The 25063-nt window shown below is 44.2% G+C and overlaps 1 protein-coding gene across 1 annotated transcript in view; it reads right to left on the minus strand.

Annotated features, from left to right (window-relative positions):
- The window catches only part of LOC144826944 (uncharacterized), a 203670-nt gene that overhangs the window by 21251 nt on the left and 157356 nt on the right, over positions 1–25063 (minus strand). Inside the window, exons 4-6 of the mRNA XM_078685406.1 lie at positions 23449–23606; positions 17572–17814; positions 935–1094 (exon numbers count right to left, since the gene is read on the minus strand). Of these exons, the coding sequence (XP_078541532.1) occupies positions 935–1094; positions 17572–17814; positions 23449–23606 (561 nt within the window). The remainder of the gene's footprint in view (positions 1–934; positions 1095–17571; positions 17815–23448; positions 23607–25063) is intronic.

Here is a 25063-nt window from a genome sequence, read left to right on the forward strand (position 1 = left end):
TGAACTTTCCATACAGTGTCTTTGTTTTAATACAGTGTAGTAATGATAAAATAGTTTTTTCTGCACCCAAGGATGGTTTTGTCTTGGTAGAATGTCTTGTGGGTGACTGTGATTATGACATACTGCTTGGGCATATCCTCAATATGTAAAGAATGGGAAGAGGAAAGAGATGTCGAGGTAATATTTAGATTACTTAACTGTAAGTTTCCTTCCTCATCTCAGTAGTCAGAAGCCTCCCTGCATCCCTTACTATCTGCAAACCTCCCTCAACAATCTGATAGAGGGCTTTTGGAAACAGGTTGGGTGGGAGCGAGCAACAGGAATAAAGGTGGGAAGGAAAAGGGGTGGGAGGAATATAAGAGGAATCAACCTGAAAAAGACTCTCCAAAAATGAGATGTGGAAGGACACAAGTAATGCATCGATGCTCCAAGGAAGAGACATACACATGAAAAGGAATGAAGACTACTGCAAGATACCAATATAAAGTAAGCAAATGAGAGTGAAAATGAAGCCAAGTGGTAAGCCCACTGTTAGAAAGCTAAAGGTCTTGAAGAGACAGTAAATGATCTGTCTAGCTGAGACACAAAATTGTCACAAGAAAGAGGCATTGGGGGTTTATAGGAGGATAGCTGGCGTCATCCATGAAAATGAAAAAGAGCTTGGAAAGTGTGACCATTGGCGGCTGGAGGATAATTCTTCAATAAGTACTGGGATGAAGAAAGAGGAATCGTAGTCATGAAGTTTAGTGGTATATAATCTAGATGAGGATTCCATCTGCATGTTCAAGTGTCTCGTTGCACATGCGCCTGCCCTTCACTGTTCATGACAGTAACTGACTGTGACTGTGCTCAAACCTGCTTCTAGCAGGGCTCATACATCTCATGTTTAAAAAGTTCTTTACATTCTTTTTCTGCATCAATCCTCATGACTCACCTGGCAGGTAGTTGATGGATCCTTCAGGCAAAGGGACACATCACACCACATATAGACATCAGGCTGCCCATTAAAGATGAATGCCTCGATCTCAAACATGACTTGCAGTGACTGGCCATTTTCTACTACCTGTACATTCATGGTTTGTGTCATTGCACAGCTGCAAAGAGAAAAGCATTGTGAAGCTAGATTTCAATATCAGCATATAAAGGCACAGTGCCTCCTAAAGGCAACCGACTTGCAGGGCCTGATTCGCAAGGGCAAACTAAAACTTAAGTCTAAGTCTACTACTTTTTGGTATTCATAAAGGAAAGTTACTACTACTAACTTTTCTACTAGTAAATCTTGTAACATTATTAGTAGTTCTAAACCTACAAGTAGTGAAGTTACTGGTTGTAAATTACCTTTGTGAATACCAAAAAGTAGTAAACTTAGACTTACATTTACTTGTTTTTGGTATTCACAATGCTAAGCTTCTAATAGTAACTTTATTGCAAGTAAAGGTACTAGTAATAAAGTTGGCAGTAGTAAAGTTACTATTAGTCATTTACATTTGTGGATTCCAAAAAGTATTAAACTTAAATCCAAGTTTTTACCTCTGTGGATTGGGCCCGCAATGTGTCCATCAGTGCCTTACAATGGTATTGGGTAAGATTTCTTTATTTTACAAATGTGTGAATTCAGTACTTTTTATAAAGACAAAGCTGAGGTTTGACAAAGTAATCAGTTCCCAGGATGTGTTTGTTGTTCCATCTTTTTGAAAATACTTGAATAAGAGCTTATTTGCTTTGGGATCATTTATAAAACAAAATGAACTTCCGACTTCTCTTGTTCCACTTTAATAGCACAAAAGAACCAGAAGTCAACATGTGTTTAGAAACTTAATTTTTTACTTCTTCAGGACTTGAAAATAACATACATGGTATTGTGTAGTCAGTCATTGATAGAGGTACTGATGTACAGTTTCACATTATACCACACTTTACAGTGAGCATGATAGCTTTATTCTATCACTGCTGGTTGAGTCCTGTAGTTGTAAAGCACTCAACCTGTTGAAACCAATTGCCTTGAGTTAGCATGCTCACAGCTACATATTGTATATGCACTATCACAATCCATATGTAAATGTAAATGTAAATGTAAATGTAGTTGAGCTTATATAGCGCACAGCTACCCGCAGTGGGTTTCCCGGCGCTTGCTTAGGGAACCCTTCCTGGTATTCCCCTGTGAGATAGCAGGGTATCCACAAGGTGAAAGTCAGGCATCCCGCCGCGAGGGGCCATATCATGCCACAAACCCTCATCAATGCATCCCCACAATAGGAATAGCGAACAAGTTACTTGAAGTAAAACTTTATAAACATAATTGCAATTTAAATTGTATTTATATGGCGCTTACTACCCTTGATACAGTGTTGATGGACTTTTCAGCAAGCAGATTGCTACTCCGGAACCCAACATGGATTGGTGGTGGGTTGGTAAAGGGAAATGTACATTTTTTATTTTATCAGTGGACATGTGAGTTTGTTTGTTGTATTGACTGAGATAAAGGAGGGATAGAGGAAGGGAGAGTCTAGAAAGTGCGTTCTGGAAGATCATAGTAGTAAAATGAGGTTTGGGATGAGTCAATGGATGGATGGATAAGGGTCGAGTCTGCAAAGAGTTAGTTTCTAGGAGATCATAATAGTACAATGAGGTTTGGGATAAGACAGAGAGTGAAGCTATAGGATATATTGAAAGAGGTATTGGATGAGACATAGAGTAGTGAATTGGAAATAGTTAAAGTTTATTTTCCCTACAAACTTGTGACCCGCTCCGGTCCGCTCCTATCCTGAAAGTCTCAGGGTGATTCGTCAGGCGGGGGCTGAGAAAAAAGGGGGTCTCAAAACGTGTATTCACCATGCAATTTTCCATAGGAACCTTTAGTCGCAGCTACAGCCCGAACTGCTAAACAGAATTTCACCAAATTTGGCAAAGAGCTAGCTTAGGTTCAGACTTGTGCCTTTTGGTTAAATGGTGTAAATCTGTTCAGTAGTTCCTGAGAAAATCAAAGTAAAATCACATATATATCTATGGCCGCGGTGGATCCACGCACCCTATGCGCACCCTTCCGATCACGAGCTGCATGCTAATTGGCTGTCAACTGGCTGTCAACATTCCAAACCAGGTAGTGTTGGCAGCCATTTTGTGCCTCAGTAGAACAGAGGCTCAAGAAGTCAGTAGAACAAGTGTGCAACACGTATAAAGGGGGCAGGGTAGAAATACCTTGACCCTCTAGACCTGCTTAGGGGTTCACACAAGGACCCCCAGGGCCCAAAAAATGTTTTTTTTTTAAACTGCAAAATACACACAGGGTGCGCGGATCCTGCCATAAAAATAAAACTAAAATGAAGCGTGGGATAATAATTAATAATAAAAAAATAATTAGCCTCCGGGGGGGCCAAATTCTGGGGGCAAAAATATAAAATTTGATGGGGGCCCAGAGGGGCCCCCCAACTCAGGTGTCCCCCACCCACCGGGGCTACAAAGTAAATGAGTGGGGGGGCTCAAAGGACTCCCCCAGCAAAATACATGGGAGGGGGGCTCAAAGGCCTTGTGGCCACCCTCCTGGAGCCGTCAAGGGCCCTGAGGACCGCCACCCCCCAGGGCCAGCTCCTGCAGTGTCCGGGGGTGCCCATCCCCGGGACACTGCTGTTTGCAATGGCAGGGTGAAAGCCGAAGTCTCCGCCCTGTCATAGCAAAATTGGTTTTGATTTTGAAAGAGAGAGCAGGGAAACCTGCTCTCTCTTTCAAAATGCAAACCATATTGCTTTTCCACACGGGGAGTTGCATGTTAGCAGCTCCCCGTGTGGGAAAGCAATGCCGGCTCCCAAAGGATGCGAGGAGCTGGCTGGGACCTTGGGGGCATTGGGGCTCCCCCCATGGTCCCCAAAGTTGTATACTGGCCCCGGGGGATGGAGTAACCTGGGAAAATAGAAATTAGTGATATGTGCAAATTTATTTTTTACTGTCAAATTAGGAGTCTTGTACCCAGCGCGGCCCCCTGGTGTGCCCGAGCTGGGTGCACGACTCCTACGCGTTGGGTACATGACTCCTAACGCATTGGGTGCATGACTGCTAACTTGTTAGGTGCATGACTCCTAACGCATTGGGTGCACGACTCCAAGCAAAAAAAGTCATATTTTTCAGATATACATCAAGCTTATGTGTTTAGATCTTGGGTGGTTCTAAAAAGATCTGTTGTCTTTATTGAGAGATGTTGGTACCTATAAGTAAGTACCTATGCAGTGTCTAAAGTTGATGAGGAAGACTCTGTTACCCTCACCTGTAAAATATACACCATCTCTCCTGTAGATGCCATCCATATTGAAATGCAGATTGTTGTGGTAAATGGACCCCATCCTATAATCTCAGAGAAAAGCAGAAACAGCTTTATTGACATGTTTCCTAGCTTTCTTAATCTGTGGACACAATTGATTGGTCCAGTTCCTATTCTGTCTTTGGCATATGTTAGAATAGACTAAGGCAGTTTGGGGAAAAGTGACATCAATTCTCCAAGGGTATCCTTCATAAGCATTTCCAGACCTACCCAAGTCAAAGTGCCTAGGTCATTGCCACCAAAGTGCACAATTATGAGGTCAGGGTGTTGGAGATGCAAAAAGGATGTGTCCAATGGCATCAATTGGTACCACTTTAATCCTCTCTATCCAATCCATTTAATGTCTACATTTGGCAAAGCTAGGTTTTTGTCAATGTCTCTGTTTTCTGCATACATTTGGCTTCAGAAAATATAGCTGTGTCCCACAATCCACACTCTAAGCATATTGAAGGGAGGTCTGGATGCACTCAGAAGGTGTCTGTATGTGAAACGGCAGTTTGATAACTAAGATTTTTCTACAATGTTGGATAAGATGCAGTTTTGAAAAAAGAAAATAAATGATTGGTTGTTTGAGAACATTCTATACTGAAAAGTAGGGTGCATGTTTCTGTTTTTTAAAAGCATGATTCTTATCGGTTTACAAAAACTGTTTGAAACGAACATTACATAGGATAAGGTGATATTTTGAAAAGTCAAGCACACTTGCTGTTTGGATTAGCAACATTGTGTGCTGAATTTGTGACCTGTGTGCTCAGTTGAGTGTTTCATGAACTGTTACTATGGTAACAGGCAGTAAGCAGATTGGGGGTAGGGTTAAAACTTATGTCAATTGGAAAGAGTTGAAATGTGTAACCAATAGAAATGTGTGTTAGGTTTTGAATTAATGTGGGGAGCAATGTGATTTGATATTTACATGTATATGTGTGCAGATTGAGAAGAAAAGTCTGCCATTTGTTTGGTTTTGCTAAAAGCAGTGAAGTACAGAGATTCTGTATAATAAAATCTGGGGTGTGACTGACATACTTCTTAATCTATAAATCAATTTAAAAGGTGAGTTATTAATTCGTGAGGGGTTGTATGTGGTGACTTTGTTTTTAATAAGAGTAATGTGTTTCACCCGCTAAAATCCAGGGAGTAGTCTTGCTTGTCTAGAATCATATTGTGAGTCTGTCTGCATTTGGGAACCATTGTGAGAGCAGTATTTGGGTACTTCATTACTTTGCAGACAGATAACTGCTTTAAAACTGGTCACGTTGGCAAGTTTTAGTAGCATTAGAAGCCAGTCATTGCTTATGCATTCGCAAAATGAGTCAGGCGTTCACACTAGAGTGTAGTTCTGAAATATGTAGAATGTGCGCAGTCACCTTACTCCTTTCAGACTAGTGAATGTGTTTTGGTAAAGTCCAAGGGATACTATTGATTGTCTAGAATCATACTGTGAGTCTGTGTGCATTTGGAAACCATTGTGAGAGAAGCATTTGGGTACTTCTGTCTTTGCAGACACGTTACTGCTTACAAACCTATCCTGTTCTCATGTTTTGGTAGAATTAGAAGCCAGCCATCGCTTATGCATTCGCAAAATGAGTCAGGGTTCCACACTAAAGTGCATCAATGAAATATATGTAGAATGTGTGCAGTCACCTTACCCCTTCCAGACTAGTGAATGTGTTTTGGTAAAGTCCAAGGGATAGTTTTGCATGTCTAGAGTCACACTGTGAGTCTGTGTGCATTTGGGAACCATTGTGAGATAAGCATTTGGGTACTTCATATCTTTGCAAACAAATAACTGCCTAAAAAACTATCCTGTTCTCAAGCTTTGGTAGAATTAGAAGCCAGTCATTTCTTATGCATTCGCAGAATGAGCAAGGCATGCACAGTAGCAGTGCTGTAGGGAATTGTGTAGAATGTATGCAGCCACCTAACACCTTCCAGACTGGTGGGTCTCTTCTGCTAAAATCCAGGGAATAGTCTTGCTTTTCTAGAATCATACTGTGAGACTTTGTGCATTTAGGCAACCATTGTCAGAGAAGCATTCGGTAACTTCATGTCCCCTTGAACTACTCTAATCATTCAGTCAGTAACCAAGTACTCATGCAGTGATCAAGGGCCTTAGCACATGGACTGCTTCAAACTCCTATGCACTACGCATGTAGTCCTCTAACAATAATAAATAATAATCCACATTTGTAAAGCGCACAATCATCCATAAGGGTCTCTAGGCGCTAGGGGCCGTCGGGAAGATTAAGCAAGCTATTGCCCAGAGTCACATGGTGCTGGGCTAACCTGCCGCCGGTGCCAGGGATCAAACCGTGATCCCCAGATTCCGGAGTCAGTTGCCCTAGCCACGGCGCCACACCTCTTCCTAACCACCTACACACTTGTGTTTCAGGCCTATAATTCCCAGTCAGTATCCACACACTCCTGCAAACTCCCTGTTACTCCCCTTGCATTCCTCTAGTGACCCTTTCAGCACCATGTACTAATACATTCACTGCAGTAAAATACAACCAATTATAAATTCACCCACGGTCTCTACTTGTAGTACTCTAATCATTCAATCAGTACATAAGTACTCATGACGTGATCCAGGACTTTAGCACATCAACTGGTACAAACTCCTATGTACTATGCATGTAGTCCTCTAACCACCTACACACTTGTGTTTCAGGCCTACAATTCCCCAGTCAGTATGCATACACTCCTGCAAACACTCTGTTACTCTCCTTGCACTCCTCCATTGACCCTTTCAGCACCATGTACTGACCCATTCACTGAGGTAAAATACAACCAATCATACATTTACCCAGTGTCTCTCCTTATACTACTGTAATCATTCAGTCAGTATCCAAGTACTCATATAGCGAGCCAGGCCTTAGCATATGAACTGCTACAATCTCCTATGCACTTTGCATGTAGTCCTCTAACCACCTACACACTTGTGTGTCAGGCCTACAATTCCTCAGTCAGTAGCCATGCACTCCTGCAAACACCCTGTTACTCCCCTTGCGCTCCTCTAGTGACCCTATCAGCACTATGTACTAATCCATTCACTGCAGTAAAACACAACCAATTATAGATTTACCCAGTGTCTCTCCTTATATTACTCTAATCGTTCAATCAGTACATAAGTACTCATGCAGTGATCCCGGACTTTAACACATGAACTGGTACAAACTCCTAAGGACTATGGATGTATTCCTCTAACCACCTACACACTTGTGTTTCAGGCCTATTATTCCCCAGTCAGTATCCACTCATACTTAGTGTGTTATAAAATCATTATTACAAGTATTCTGTTTTCCATACAGTCACTCACACTATCACTGAGTCTTATGTGGAGAAGCGTGGCTCAGTGGTTAGAGGCGGCAGACCCGGAAGCTGAGATCGACCGTGGACCAGGGTTCGATTCCCCGCCTCGGCGGGTCTCGGGCTCAAAAATTCCACGGACTCGACAATTCTCGCTCCGGTGCCTACTCGAATCACAGGGTCACACTCTGCAACTCTGGGCAATAGCTTGCTTAATCTCCACTACGGCCCCTCATATACCTACTAAATCAACTATTTATACATCTTTGGACAGTCAAACACCTCCCACCCACCCACACACACATTCACTCTACCATACAAATACTCACGTAACTAATTAATAACTAATATAGACTTTCAAATAGCGAGTAACCAACTTATGCAGTAGTTTACACAACAAGAGACAGAGTGATAGATATTCACACAGTTTAATCACTATCCCATATATTTAGTGAGACACTTTAAATTAGTCACTTAGACAGTCAATCACAGTGCTACTAAATCCTTCATCCACACAATTATACATCCGCTAAGTCTTCAATGCAGATTGCTATATATATATAATATTTATTTATATAGCGGACCAAACCACATTCACTGGATGATGTCATCAGAGACGTCATCGGTGATGTCATTTGAGATGTCTTCAGTGATGTCACTGACCATGTCATGAATGACTGTAATATGTGACATCATCAGCAGTGGATTGTGGGCGCACCCATTATAGTTAGTACAACTAACTATATCTGAGGAATTTCAATGGCGGGTGGGACATGCGCGGCACCAGGTCCGGCGACCCTACATCACTCGGACTGGGATTTGGTGGTTGGGGGAAGGCAGCGGCGGACCCCCCATGCACCATCTGGCTGCAGGTGACTGCTGGCCCCCTGGAAGTTCGACACGGGAACTGAGGTGGGCAGAGACCAGCGAGAGGGCACGGTGAGCCATCACAATTGCTGCAGTCCTGGGCTCCTTGCGGAAGCAGAAGCTTAGACTCTGAAGGGTGGTGCACTGCATCGTTTTCAGCACCGGCACAGAGAAGGATGCCAGGACATAACGCAAACCCTACCCTGTAGCTGCACAGAGGTAACGAACAACCGATGGGAATACATCTTGCGGCCCTATAGAGGGGATGCTGAAAGTGAGGCCGAGCGATTCTTGCGTCACAACGAGACTGGTGCGAGGTGCCCCCCTTCACTACAACGAATGCACGAGGACCGCACTGGGAATATACAGCGGTGCGCGGACGGGCCCGACCAGGGTTGGACACTGGGAGCGAGTGCAGCGTGCTGGGACGGAACTACCGCAGCTAGATTAGGATTCAGCCCTGGTACTGCGCACTACGCTGCTCAACGGCGAAACCTGGCAGGTCTGAGTCTGTTGGTGCACCCAACTAGCTGGCTGGGAAGCGCAACTCTTTGACTGCTCAACGGCGAAACCTGGCAGGTCTGAGTCTGTTGGTGCACCCAACTAGCTGGCTGGGAAGCGCAACTCTTTGACTCTCCACGTGTCCTGCTGGGGATTGGACCCAAGAAAATGGTTCAAGGGGACAAAACCGAGAGCAAGCTTCTTTTCTCGCAGAGGCGCTCACAACTGCAGGGAGCCACGGGGGTGGACCAGGCGACTGCGCCATTGGAAGACGAGACTGCGGCTGGGTCGGACATTAAGTCTCTCCTGATGTCCATGGAGAAGGGGATACAGGGGAGTATATCTTCGTTGGGCTCTAAGATTGACGCCTTAACCTACAGGATGGATCGCATGGCAGAACGCATAGATAAGCATGCGGAAAGACTGGACATGTCGGAATGTAGGCTCACGGAAGTGGAGGAGGCCCAGATGGAACTTGATACGGGACACAAAAAACTGGATAAGCTCATGCAAACGCTCCAAGATAAAACGGAGGATTTGGAGGCCCGTTCCCGGCGCTGTAACCTCAGAATCACGGGTCTGCCGGAGACCACTTCAACAGGACCTATGGAAGCGTTTGTGGAGAAACTCCTCACGACTCTCTTGGGTGAGGGTGTTTTTTCGGCAATGTTTGAGGTGGAAAGGGCGCACCGCTCATTGGGACCGAGACCACGGCCGGGGACCCCCCCCCCCCGACCTATCATAGCGAAGTTGCTTAATTATCGGGACAGGGACACTGCTCTACGATTGGCCAGATCCAAACCTACCCTGCAATATGACGGTTCGTCCATTTCCTCGTACGCGGACTTCACCGCCAGGGTGCAGGAGGCACGCAAGCCATTCATTCCGTACAAGAAGCAGCTGAAAGACCTAGGCCTGGACTATGCGATGCTGTACCCGGCGAAACTCAGGGTCAATCGTCAGGGTCATTCACACATATTCACGGACACCGCCACACTCCAGCGCGCAATAAAAAGCTGGACCAAGGAACAATCTAATAATGTGGGTCGATCGAATGAGGAGGGAGAGGACAGCAGCCGGCTAGATGAACAGGAGTAGCTGAACTTCAGACTGGGCGGTAGCACTTGATTGAGATGCCCCCGTCTCACAAGTTGGTATTGCAATTGATGTTTGTTTTTGCATTGTGGGGGGGGGATAGACATTGCTGAGAACGGTGAGACACTTGGGGTTTTTTGCGCTTAGTAGTTATGCTGTGCATATTGCTCATCCAAAACTGGGACTCTGGGTGGGGGGGAGGAGGTGGGGGATTGATACATGCAGTGGTTGTTATATTGTTTTATTACTACGCTCATTTGGTGCTGGTTTACAGGGCACGACAGTAGCGGGGGTGCGGCTCTCGGAGCACATTGTGCATGTCTAAGATACTATGGGTTCTAGGTGAACTTGGCCCCAGCTTGCAACGCACCATAGGGTTGTTCTTTCTACGGTTGGGTCTAAAATGGGAGGGGGAGGGGGCGGGAAGGGGGTCGGCCAGGCCAGGTTGGGGGAGGTCTGCTGTGGGAGGGGGAAGGAGTTATTTTTTTAACTTTGGATGCATTCAATCTGGGGGGAAGAAACTTTAGATGCCTTTCACACATACTGTCATTGTCTAGAGCACGCCTGATCTTGCCTCAAACATATTGTTTCTTATATAAGAATGTCTGCAAATAGCGTACCGAGTGGTCATGATCCAGCACCCTCTCTGCGAGTCCTCACTTGGAACGTCGGAGGCTTAAACCACCATCGTAAACTTAGGAGAGTGTTGAGCTATCTTCAGCGTCATAGGGTGGATCTGGCTCTTCTGCAGGAGACCCACTTGCCGGCAGCTGGATTTACGACACACTCAAGGGGAGTCCTGACCTGGGTTAACCCGAGAACCACACTGACTCAGACCCTTTTGAAAGCTTATTCGGAGGGGAGATATGTCAATCCCAGGTGTAGCACAGGGGGGGTGGGACTTTGTGGTAGTCAATTTATATGGCCCCAACTTTGACTCTCCGGTTTTTTATAACACATTGGCATCTGCAGTTCGCTCTCATGCTTCATCCCGAATGCTATGGGGGTGGGGGGGAGACTTTAACTTGGTACTTGACCCGGCGTTGGATAGGTCTGCAGGCCCCCTGCGTAAGCCATCGGCAGCTGCACAGGCGCTAAGCAGGGAGCTCCTCACATTAGATCTAGAGGATGTGTGGCGCAATAGACATGCTGAGAGGGGAGGGTTCACACACTACTCCGCATTTCATGATATACACACTAGGATTGACTACTGGATGGCGACGCCAGCATTGCTGGGTAGTATCAAGTCTTGTATAGTGTTGCCGCGCACCCTCTCGGACCACTCCCCAGTGCTTTTGGAGCTATATTCGCCTACCAAAATCATACCACCGTACACATGGCGTATCCCTCCCTATTCACTGCTTGACGAGAAGTTTCGAGGGGAGCTCGCGGAGGACATTGATGTCTTCTTCGACACAAATGTGGGTTTGGTGGATAGCTACCAGACGCTATGGGAGGCTTTTAAAGTATATATTAGAGGCATGGCGATGTCCAAACACTCCAGTGTCCTCAAATCAATTAGGGGACGGTTGTCGCTCCTAGAGCAGCAGTTATCCGCCCTTGAGGAAAGGCAGCGCGTTAGCCCAAACACAGAGGTCCTCGAGGAAATTAAGAGCCTGCTTACTGAATACCACGAGGAAGCGGACAGGGAGGTCCATATGGGGAAATACGCAGTGGCCAGGACGTATGGAGAGGGGGAGCGTCCGAGTTCTCTGCTAGCGAAAATTCTGAAAGGCCCTAGAGGGAAGACACAGATTACGGAGTTGAGGACGGCGGATGGTGGAGTGGTTACCGAGACTGTTGAGATAGCTGATCGGTTCAGAGACTTTTACTCAAACCTGTATTCGGCTAAAGGCAGGAACGTGGATGATGACATCACTGAATACCTAGAACACATTGCACTACCCATGCTCTCAAATACACAGCGGGAATTCCTAATGATGCCTATTGGCAAGGACGAGATGGTGGAAGCTTTGGCGAGCATGCATTCTGGCGGCGCTCCGGGCGCCGATGGGCTCACTGTGGGCTTCTATAAAGCGTTCCAGGAAAACCTGATCCTGCATCTTTTCGCACTGTTTGATGACATTTGTGTGGAGGGCAGCATGCCACCATCGATGAGGGAGGGATTGCTGGTGACTATCCTTAAGCCTCCCGATGAATGCAGCTCGAACAGACCGCTCTCGCTCATGAATGTTGATGCCAAATTGTATGCCAAGGTATTGGCTACGCAACAGGCTCTTCTAGCACCCGAGTTAGTTGCCCTGGAACAAGCGGGTTTTATCCCCAATAGCAACCTCACGTATAACGTTAGGACGGTCCTAGGGGTGGTTCAACATGTAAAACAAGAGGCGAAAGCTATAGCAGTCTTCCTAGACATGGAAAAGGCCTTTGACTCTGTTGAGTGGACTTTTATGATTAAAGTGCTGCGGCGTATGGGACTGGGTGAGCCCTTTATCCAAATGATCGGAGCCTTATATCATGGCCCGTCTGCGAGGCTGCCAGTGGGGGACCTGGTAATGGACCGCTTTCCTATCGGCAGGGGGACCAGACAGGGGTGCCCTCTTTCGCCATTGCTCTGTGCGCTGGTGGCGGAGCCACTGGCTTGCGCACTGCGCGAATACCATTGGCATGAGGGTGTTAGTTTTCCAGCTCACAAAATCATAGTTTCTACATATGCAGACGACACCCTGCTCTATAGGGGTATTCTAAATGACTTCCGGTGGCGTTGCGACGACTGGCGGATATGGGCATGTTGATGGGCAGGCGAGTAGTGGCATTCGCTGGATATGGGGACCACCCCCGACCACCAAGAGATGGGCACACGACATGATTTATTGCTGCACACAAACAGAACATTATAGCGAACTGCTTCCTCCAACTTCCCGACCTAAGAAGTTCTGGGGGTTGTATTGGACACACCTGAACACAATGAGCGCAGAGGAAGAGTCGCGGGAGGTGGGTGATGGCACACTGGTAGCTGCAGAGACTACATCACGACAGGGAGCAGACTTGACGCATTTCCTGAGACTGAGGCTGTAGCGGGGCTTCCAGGTGCTTGGGGGTTGCTATCTACTTCCTCTTGCGGAGGTGACGGGCGACTTTGAACGGACTGAGGCAGTGCAAAACTATGACCGTAGCAGTTGAGGCGTCAGGGGTGTGTAATGGACACACAACTTGCAGGAATGCTAAAGGCAGTTTTGGCGGGTTTGAGGGCGGGAGGGGAGGGGGTTGAGTTCTTTAATTGTTTCTGAGCCAGTGTTTCTGTATGAACAAGGGCGATGATCATCTTGGCTATCGCTTATTTTAGTTCCGGGGTGGGACTGCTGATGGGGGAGGGAGACCTCTCTTCCATATTAGGGAGGATTGTCGCCCACTTAGGGGTACTATTTGGAGTCAGCCTTTATCAGAATGTTGCATTGCCGCCGGACCTCAGGGTTGTCGGCCACATGGCTGTTTTTCAGTAGTCTGTCATTATTATCTGACCCCGATTTTACCTGCGGCCGGCCTCCGGGTTGTAGGCCTGAAGCTGTGTATCACTGCCTTGGCGACAATAAAGTTTGTTAAAAAAAAAAAAAAAAAAAACTATAACACCTCTGAAACCTGTTTTTTTCAGTGATTTCTAAGGTTTTTTAAATGCTAATTCCTAACTATAACATGTCGGAAACCTATGTTTTTTTCAGTGAACATACATATACACATAAATATGTATATATACTTATGCACAAATACACACACAAATATATATATAAAAAATATCAAATAAAAAAAAGAAATGTAGGTAAACATTTAAAAAAAATCCCAAAAAATTAAGAAAAGAATGGTAAAGATACAGAAATGAATTATCTTTATGTATAGCACCATGTGAAAGTCGGTGTTTCAAACTATTGCTCTATACATATATATATATATATATGGACTTCATATAGTACAACGTTAAATCTTTCTTTTTCTCTCTAGTTGCCAGTAGTTATTTATAGTTAGGGCCATATTTACTTCCCTATATCGTTGATGTTGGTTGACGAATCTTCATAAAAGTATACCATGATTCTTGTTGTCCATGGAGAGTTTCAAGGCGATCCATCAAGCAGGGGCCAAGAAAAGGGGGGTCAAAAAGTATTTTTCCCAGGTTAATTCGCATAGAGATATTAGTCTCGACTACAGCCGAACAGCTGGACAGAATGACACCAAATTGGCAGAAAGGTAGCTTTTGGTCCAAAAACAATCTTTTTTGTTATTTGGTGTAAATCCATTCAGTAGAGTTTGAGATATTAAAAGAAATGAGAATTTGTAAATATAGGGACATGGATCCTCCAAGGACCCAACAGTGCCATTGCTAAAATGTGATTGGCTTCCAACACTTGAAGCAGAAAGTTTTGGGAGCCATCTTGGGACTCAAAATAAACAGTTAAAAAAAGAGAAGGGGGTAGGGTAGCAATACCCTGGCCACGCTAGGCATCTTGGTTACCCTGCATAGAGCAAAAAAAAAAATAATTTTATATTTATTTTTCTGTGGAAATCATGTGGCTCCACGGCTTCTGCTGAAAAACCATTTAAAAAAGAAGCGCAGCCTCCCCTGCTACTAAACGATTTAGCCCCCAAGTGGGCCAGGTCCCGGGGGCATGAGGAATTCTAAAAAAGAGGGTAGCACATGATGACCTCCTACTAAAGCTTATGTAAGCCATGGTGAGTGGAGAGGGGTTGGACAGGGACTGAGTAACCTTCAGCTTTTGGGATCTATTGTGTAGAAAAGAAGAAAACCAGTTAAGCACCATCCCTGATAACCCCATCATGTGATCCAGTAGACAGATGAGAGTATCATGTTTGTCTGTGTCAAACACTGACGAAAGGTCAAGTAGGATCAAAAGGCATGATTTCTTTGTGTCTAGCGTACATAGTGGATCACCCACAATATGAATAAGAGCAGATTCTGTGATATGACCTTGCCTGAAGCTTGGTTGGAATTTGTCAAGGAGTTTAAATTGTTCAATAAATCTACAAAGTTGGATGTGAACACATTTCTCCAGGAGTTTTGCCAGTGTAGGAATGGTTGAGATTGGATGGAAATTGTGAAGATTGGTCTGATCAGCCATTTTGGTTTTTTGTATGCGGGTGACCTGCTGACATAGCACCACCATGACATATACCATCTCATAAGTATTCCCCTGTACACTGTGGGGAGTCCTACCCCACACCACAATCATCTGCAAGGGGTTTAACTTAACCCGTATACCGCAGCAGCAATTCCGCCACGGTGCGGGCGAACGATTGTGAGGGCAGGGCCGCATCGGGCAACGGACGTGGGCAGCACTACCGAGGTAATGCTCGTGACTGCCGTTGGCGTACTGGCGCATTTAAAGGGTTAAGGAGAGGCCCTATGATGAAGCCTACACAAGAATAAATGAGAGTGTTTGTCCTTGATAATTCTCTTTTCAAGTACAGATACCATGTGTTCTTCATAATGTAAGGACATATATGGGACCTGAAATTATCCAGCTGTTTCCTATTATAAAAAGAAGCCCTTTACTATTTAAAATTATGTGTGAACAGAAATAATTGTAACACCTGTCAATAGTGCAATAGGGTGCAATAACATATACCCTGAGAGGTGTTGAGACAAGGGTTATCTTGATTAATGTGAACTACGAACTGTATATTTTCTGTTCTTCTAAGTTTGTTTCGCAGCAATACCAGTATTAGGGTCCCAAGGATTCTGTTTTGTCTTCAGATATATAAATGTATTGTTTGTATGTATATTTTTTTTATGTCTTTGTAAAAAAATCTGTATTGTACAAGTGATGAAAAAACATATAGATATATAAAAACTGATGTATAATGACTTACATCAGATCTACAACCCAGTTTGAGTGTGTTCTTGAATTAAGATAATCGGTTGGTTTGAGAATGACTTCTCATTGATGGACTAACTTAGGTTTCCATCATTTATTGAAATAATTATTGCTGTATCCATTCCGCTGCATTGTTTTTGATTTTGCTTGGTTTCCCATTACTGGGCATTAAATAAAGAGTCAGAGTTTCTGTCAAAATAAGTTTATTGAGATTTAAGGCAAAAAAAGTCACTCCACCTCAAGTAGCTCACAGGCGCATAATGAACTAAAAGTTATAGAACATTACTGAGGAGAGCACAACAGGTTTCTGACTTAGAGTATACAGGAGGGAATAAGACAATATTATTTGCAAATTTACTCCAGTCCTGCCCATGATCTAGTAATAAAACATGTTTTACACTTTTTTATTCGTTGCACTTCTTTAAGATTCTGTACCTTAGTTCACATTAAGCTCAGGCCATTGAACTTTAACGACATACCCTACTCTTCAATTGAGCATTCCTACACTTTACAATTTACCATGCTTACTTTTATCTTTCTGTTGCCTTTTTTTTATGTCGTCCTTATCTACGTGCACTTACCAATTATTATTAACCCGATGATGGTGCAGATTAGTACTAGATTCCCTTCCTCTAAGGCATACAAAAGGGTATATAACAGTCACAGGATGGGGGAAATGTGGAATCCTATACCATATTTAGCAAATCATCCCATTCACTGTAAGCATTGACTCAGACCATTTATAGATACTCTTTAATCATACAGTTAACAAGATCATCTAATTAATTGAACCTAGGACAATATGGTGCTATTTTATGATGCTTCATTTTCAAACTCTGTAAAATAAATTTCATTTCATCAGACATTGACTGGGACCCATGGTCCGTATGTGAGGAATTCCTTTTAGATGAAGGTCTCATAAAACTCAATTAGTTTCTTCATAGAAGAACAGTTCACAGCCTTGTTTACAATCCCCCATCACTAGTATAAATATACCATCCAATCCCTTAGCAGATACTTGACCAGGAGCATAGCTTCAGGTAGGGAGGAGGTGTTTGGGGTGATACACCCCCTAAAACATGTAGGCTGTACTAAACAGTTGGGTACAAGTGTTTTCAGTTAGGTATGGTGAAGTGTCTGTCAGATTTTACCATGGACCTCTATGTGCTGACATAGACAGAAGCACTCACATACACACACTCTACTGTGAAGTCATGTATTGTGTTTCCTAAATGAATTGAAATTAAATAAGATTGCAAACATATACTCCATTGTTTCCCATGAAGAATGGATTCACCACTATCATTTAAGAAGAGGGCGCTGTGTCATGCGAGTCGCCATCATGCACATAATACAATATTAACATACTCATGTCTATTCACATTCCAAGCAAAACACGCATAGGTTCTTGATGAATATTTGCATAAATGTATTTACCTTCATTTTACTGTCATTTGATTTCTATTTTTATTTAACATTTCCCTCTCTTTTTTATTTATCAATACCATTTGCTGCTGATATTCAGGGTCTTCTATTAATTGCATTGTAATCATGCTAAAGTGCTCACATTTCACTGGGCACAGGGACCGACTAGGTTATTGTAGGAGGAGACAGGTAGGTGAGTATTGAGAAATGGTCACTTACCCGCCTGATATGAGTTCAATGCTGGGATCACCCAGGTTGATGCTGGGGGCAGCAACACACCGCTCTGCCCTTAGGGTAAATGTGTCTCCATCAGGGAATGTAGTTGAAATACCAATGTAGACTGGTGTGCCCACCTTCAGGGTGTCGTTTTCTAAGACTGGATCATTGAAGGAATTGGACTTGAAGGCGGCCATGGTGGCAGTAATTGATCCAGAGCCATCCTCTGATGGTCCAGTAATGTTGCTGCATATACAAATAAGAAGTTTTAGGTTACATAGAAGAGAGGGGGTTAAAATGTATTGATTAATAAACTTAGAATGTTATTTGGTTTAGTGGACAGGAAAGAGGCTTGAGAACATCTTACGCGACTCCAGATGAAGTACCTGATGCAGAGGGTGTTACAGACCCTGATTAGGGTGATTTTGGTGCTGATCTAACAGAAGGGAATGTGAAGTCATACATCTGAGGAATGAAAGAACTGTGTCATGATCAAAGGCATTCATGACACATTGGCTGGATCACAGGACAGTTTTGACTGGCTCTCTCATATGTCCTTGGTGGCAAGAGATTGTTTGGTGCGAAAAGGACTTGCCATCATATTATACAAGTAGTTCTTCACCACGAGATGTCTTCTGATATTCATAAAAGTCAGGATATCTCTGAGCATGTGCAAAATCCAGGAAAACACATAATTTTTCATATTTCCTAGTCCATTCCATAAAAATAAACAGCAAGATTTGCTGATTTCATTTTAAACAAATTACATAAAATGAAAAAATAGCAGTCTATTTGGCTAGAAAAGTCAACTTTACATAAAAAACATGAAGTGGTGTTGCAGTATAAATAGTACAACAAGCTTAAAACACCTCTATACCTTTAAGAACCCTAGAACCCTGCATTATCCTATCATTAAAATATATTTTTCTGCGACTGATAAAGTCTCAATTTGAGCGCTTACACAGCAGAAATTTGCAGCTTATGATTCAGAAAACTGGATGGCTGTCACATTAACGTAGTGTGTCATTATGCTTCATTACGCCTGTTACTTGTAGTCACTGGGACAAGATGATCTTCAGCACTTAAAGTGGATACTGAATTTTGGGCAGTCTATCACACTTTTCACATTTTTCATTCACCTCATCCCACAAAAAGGAGGAAAGGATACACCAGCTGGTCTTTGTAGGGTGGTCAGTTTTTAAAATGGACAGGATGAAGCCCCAGAGCTACAAGATGATACACAGAGACCGCACCAACAAGCACGGATGAGGCATCTCCATCATCGACAAGGACAGTATCCAATACACAACCACCGAAGATGACATCACACCAATCATGGAACACCTTAACTTCCAAATCCGAACCAACCCACAAACAACCATCAGAGAAACTTTCTACTACAAACAATCGGGCCCCCGCCCTGGCTTCTGCAGAGCCATCTCTGAATTAATCTTCCCTGTAGCAATCAAATCCAAACACAACATATTCCTTGGGGACCTCAACTTCCATCTGGACAACCCAACAGACACCAATTCTATCAACCTCCTGGAGAGCATAAGAAATATCGCAGGATACACATTTGACCCCATCTTCACAGCCAGCTACAGAGTCAAGTTCAGCCATGTCTCCGAGCTAAAGTGGACCGACTACAGCATAGTGCCGGGGGCACCATTGCAGGTGCCCCCGGCTCCTCCACCATGCCTCCCGACCACCCCCACCACAGATGGAACAAAGTCACAGAGATCCTGTAGACTATTGCTCTCAGCATCACCAGGGCCATGATCATTAGCAACCTAGAGCTGGACATCCTAACCTTTCCCAGCTGGATCTCCAACTGCGCAAACACAGTTGCCTCCACAAAACCAGTCACCACCAGCAGTTCCAGCAGACATGTCAGCTGGTTCACCCCTGAACTCTGTGGGTCCAAACAGGTAATGCAAGCAATTAGAACAAGTATTAGTATAGCCAATAGGTCTCACCTTTGGGGATTTGTAACTGTTTAGGCAGAGCTATTGGCTTTGTCAGTGTCTTTAAGCTATGTTGTAGAGCAGCGTGGGTGCTGTGCGACATGTTGAAAAGTTATAAAAAAAGTATTTTAGGCACTCTGTATCTGTTGTGCTGGGTTATGGAAGTAGTGTTTCCTGTCCTGTGCATAGCAAGGTGTGGTGTTCTGATGTGTGGTTCCTTCTATATATTGGGGAGCGTTATGCATGTAGTGCTTCCCGTCCCATGCATGGCAAGGTATGGTGCTCTGCTATGCGGTGTGCAGACGCATCGAAGAAGCAGTCCTTGTGCCCACAGAGGTACGCTGCGTCCCCTGTGCAGGCTGTGTACCCTCTCTGCTCGGTGGTGACTGCTGGGCGCATACAGTGAATGAATGAAGCGCTCTGCACTCAGTGTGTACAATGCGCGTCACTGGGCAGGCTCAGAAATGGAGTGAGCTTAAAAGTAGCAGCACTGACCTGATATAGAGAGCCGTGAGGAGAAGAGCAGGAGGAACAGAGCGAGCAGCAAAGCCCAGCAGGCTTCCATCGATCAAAGCCCGGGCACAGACTGCAGGGGGCAGAGGAGGTGACCGGGGGTGAGGCAGAGAGGGGCATCACAGGACTTGTAGGGCAGTCCACAACAAGCAACAGGCACTTATGAGATGTGCCTTGTCCACTAGTCCTGGGAGGTGCTGTAAAGGCGCGATCTGAGAGTGGGAGGCAGACACGGAGAGGGAGGCGGCACGGGAGAAAGAGAGAATGAGAAGGACAACCAGGGAGTGAGATAAAACTGTGGGAGTCAGCACTAGTGATGGAGAAACAAAAACATCCCAATTTCGAGGGGAGAGAGAACAAGCACACGAGTGGTGCGCGCACCATAGCGAGACATCTGTTTTGACATATTGCGCACGCGTCAGGGTACGATAATTCAAAACAGATGGTGCCTGTGTGGGTAACCGCAAGCAACAGGCCATGGGCGGAGCAAAGGAGGGACATGACACACACAAAGGCCAATAGGCTGTTAGCCAAAAAGAAAACACACGCATGCATGTGTGAAAAGTTGTGTTGAGCTCCAAAAGGTCGTTTTCCTATTGCAGCACATGTGTGCTGCTATAGGCTTGACCTAAAAATGATGTTGATCCACCAGGAACCTCACTGACCTGTCACTTTCAGAGCAACCCTCAGGAAATACCATTATCACCTCAAAGAAACCAAGACAGATGCCCTATCAATTCGAATCAAAGAAAGCACCAACCACACCAAGGAACTCTTCAGCATCCTAAGAGAGTTCTAATTACCTTAAGCCACCGAGAGCAGGATCTTCTCATCCCAAGCTCTCTGTAGTACCCTGGCTGACCACTTCCGCAACAAAATAATCAACATCTACGGTAACTTAAAAGCCACAACTCACAGACATTGACCACTCCCTGACACCAACCGGCACCTCAGACCTCCACCTACTCAATGCATGGAAGTCACTTGTGCAAATCAACGCCTCAGCCATCATGACCTCCACTCACTCCAGAGATCCCGCAGACCCCTGCCCCCGCCAGCCATTTCAACCTGTGGCACAAAGAAATCAGCAGCACAGTCACAGACATCCTCAATGCATCCATCTCCAAATCCAAGTTCCCAATGCACTAAGATCAACCCCCTCCTGGAGAAGTCCTCTGCCGACTCCAGAAACCTAAAGAACTACCGCCCAATCTTGCTGCTACCTTATTCTGCCAAGGTTTTCAAGAAGCCTATCAACCGGTGGCTCACCCAATTCATGGAAAGAAACAACCTCCCAATTCAGTTTCCACACCAACCACAGCACTGAACCCGCCCTTATCACTGCAACCGATGACAGTAGAACCCTCTTCAGCCGAGGAGAAACAGCTTCCCTGATCCTCCTCGACCTATCAGTGACTTTTAACACTGTCTTCCAACACATCCTCATGAGAAGACTCCACCACATCAGAGTCGAGGGAAACACCCTCAAATGGATTGCATCCTTTCTCACCGGACACACTCAGAGAATCCGCCTATAGCCCTACACCTCCAAAACCAAGAGTATCATCTGTGGTGTCCTCCAGGGCTCCACCCTCAGCCTACTTCACAAAATATACTTGACCCCGCTGGCCAATGTAGTACACACCCTCAAACTCAACAGCATCTCCAACGTGGAGGACACCCGACTCATTCTCTCACTCATTAAGCACACGGCCACCACCAGAACTAACTTCAGCAAGGCCATGACAAATGTCGCAGACTAGATGAAGGCCAACTGACTAAAGCTGAACTCGGACAAGATGGGGGTGCTTATCTTGGGGAGAAACACCTCACAATGGGATAACACCAAACTCTGACCCACACCCACCTCATCCAACCTAGCCTGCAATCTCTGGATCATCCTGAATGGCAAGCTCTCAATGCAGCACCAGGTCAACTCAGTAACCTCCTCCTGCTTCCACACCCCACAAATGCTCCCTAATATCTTCAGATGGACCCCCATGAACACCAGGAAAACAGCCATGCAAGGCCTCATCACCAGCCAACTCGACTACGAAAATACAGCTACATTAGGACCTCCACACAGCTCCTCAAATTACTCCACACCATACAGAACACTGCAGCCAAACTCATCCTCAACCTTCCCAAATAGACCAGCATCACCCCAACCTCAGAAGCCTCCACTGGCTCCCTCTCCAGAAGAGATGCCTGTTCAAAAGGTTAACCCATTCCTTCAAAGCCCACTACAACCACGAACCTGAATATTTCAACCATATACTGACCTTCTACCAACCATCCAGACAACTGACTTCCTACCTTGACAATGAGTCCTGGAATGACCCTCCCTACACCTCTGAACTGCACCTTCACTATCAGACTTGAGTAACGCACTTTAGACCTGGCTCTCCGACTAAGACCGGCAACATCTCAATACCCGCCGGGTGATTAACAGCGCTTTACAAATACTGTTTGATTTTAATTGATTTGAAGATCAGCCCTTTGTTGGTTATGTGGGCAACAAGAAGAGCAAGGCTTTCTAAAAGAGGAGTCTATCTCTATGGATTGACCTCTGCATTGCTATAAAATAATCCACCAGAAGGAATTCAGGCTCATCAACAGAGCAAAGACTTCTACCCTTGCGCTGCCCACAGGAGTGCCCATAGCAGATATATGTTGCAAGGTGACCAGATCTCCCATTCATATGCACATTCACAAAGCATTATTGCTTGGATCGGATAGTGAGAAAGGATGGGCATTTTGCTTGTTCAATACATCAGGATTTCCTGGCCTTACTACTCTTTCAGACCTACCGCCTAGGAGGGGGTGCTACTAAAGTATCTATTGAGCAGGTGAGCAATCTGTGGGTAGTAGTATCCACATGAAAAAAAAGTAACTTCCCTACGGTACCGATCTTCCAGGTGGATACTCTACCTGTAGATTTTCTACCATTGCACCTACCTCCACAATCTAAAGCATTCTCATAGGCATCTGTTGAATAAAAATGTTCTTTTTGCATTGCATATTCACTTTTGAGTCATGCTGACCATGTCTTGTCGCTGTCTCCTTTAAGAGTGATCAATCACAGTAATTTTCCTTTGTATTTTATTATTGAGTAGTAGAAATATCGGCTACCAGTCTTGGAAAACTACTGTCAGTAGACTTCAGGAAAGACCCTCCTTTTCATTCCGCATACTGCAAAGTGCCCACATTGCCATAGAATATTGCCTCATATAAACATAATGTAAAGAAACAAAACAGAACAGAGCAGAAAGAGAAAGTAAGGGCATAAAGGATACCCAGAGTAAAAATATTTAACAAAAAACAAGAGATCAACAATATTCATTAATGCATTAGAGGAAGTTGTTCCTTTCTGCCTTCAGCATTTTCTATGAATACTTACTCCATAGTGGGATGTAGTGCCGTGAGCAGGCTGGTCTGCATTGTCCGGTTATATGTACATGAGAAGTTGAACCTCAGGCTACTACTTATTATAATGCCACTTGTATCGTCAGGGGGAATATAGAGGATATTTGAATAAGTCACTGTCTTGTCATAGATCTAAAACAGAAAAAATAGAAAAAATATAAGACAAACTTATACATATGTTCTTATTTTCTTTTCTTAGCAAAATAAAACACCCATCATTGCGTAAAAATAAAATTTTAATTATGAAAACAAATTATTAAAAACTTTTAATAAAATATGAAGCAGCTATCAAAAGAAGTTGGGACGAAAGGAAAAGAAATGGGTGGGCAGATTGAGCAAGCATCCTTTAGGATTATTAGAATAGATGACATATACAACCATGACAAATAAACTCACTGATCTAATTTTTGAAAAGACCAACTTCTGAAAAGGCATTTTACCCCCAAGTCTGAAAGATAGGATGTTTGTATATATATATTATATATATATATATATATATATATATATATATATATATATATATATATATATATATATATATATATATATATATATATATAAAACCAATCCTGTATTGCAACCGTTTCAGAAAGCAGGCACCGACTCCGTGGGATTCGTAATCAAGGGTCTTTAATGTCAAGAAAGACGACCAGACGTGTTTCGTCGGACAAGTCGCCTTGCTCACTACATCTGGTTTCACCAACAATGTGCGCCGTATTTATAGTGATACATGATAACCCATTGGTTGTGACAAAAACGACAAAACTGACATGTGATGCATTTACTAGACATAAAAGTTTAAACCATAATTTTTGCAAGTCATGCACAATAAATGTTCAAAAAAATAATGCGAATACTTTTTCATTTTGTATTTATAATCCCTTCTTAGTCTAGATGCTTCTTAGTGCCCCAAATTAGTGTTATTGCCTCTGGGATTCTATGCTGTGCGCTCTTTTGGCTCCGTTTGTTTTCTTTCACAATACCTGTTACTATAGACATGGAAGAACACATCTGTTCGGTATATATTCTTACTGCGCATGAGCATTCTGTAAGGTTCGGACATATGTGTGTGCTTTTCCACGTGTGTATTCGGCTCTAAGCAAGGTGAGTGTGTCCTGATTAAGACCAAGGCTATCACTAATCTCGCTATTGATTTACGTATTATGATGTTGTTATCCCTCCCATTTACTGTGAATACGAACTTCATTGGTGTATTTGGCAAGGTTCAGGCGGTGTGTTCGGGTGCGGGCCTTTAAGTTTGTCTCTGTGTGATGTTTAGATATATGATGTGGCTGTTTGTGCTTTTTCTACCTCTTGGGTGGGTCCCGGTTTGACTAATATATTTGTCTATGTGTTTTTAGCCATCAGTAGATAATGTTGTCGCCATATCTATCTGTGTGTATCCTACTTGGATTTTATGTAACCAGAACGGTATTGGGTGTTTGTATCAGACCTTGACACAAATTGTACTCCTGGTGCATGGTACGGAGAGTCATCTTTGCCAGACCGGCGCTAGATTCGTGTTTCAAAAAATGTGGCCCATGTGGGCAGGGTTTTCTACCGGGACATTGTTGTGCGAACACCCTGTA

The sequence above is a fragment of the Lissotriton helveticus genome, chromosome 4_1 (genome assembly GCF_964261635.1).
Source record: "Lissotriton helveticus chromosome 4_1, aLisHel1.1, whole genome shotgun sequence".
NCBI classification, from domain to species: Eukaryota; Metazoa; Chordata; class Amphibia; order Caudata; family Salamandridae; genus Lissotriton; species Lissotriton helveticus.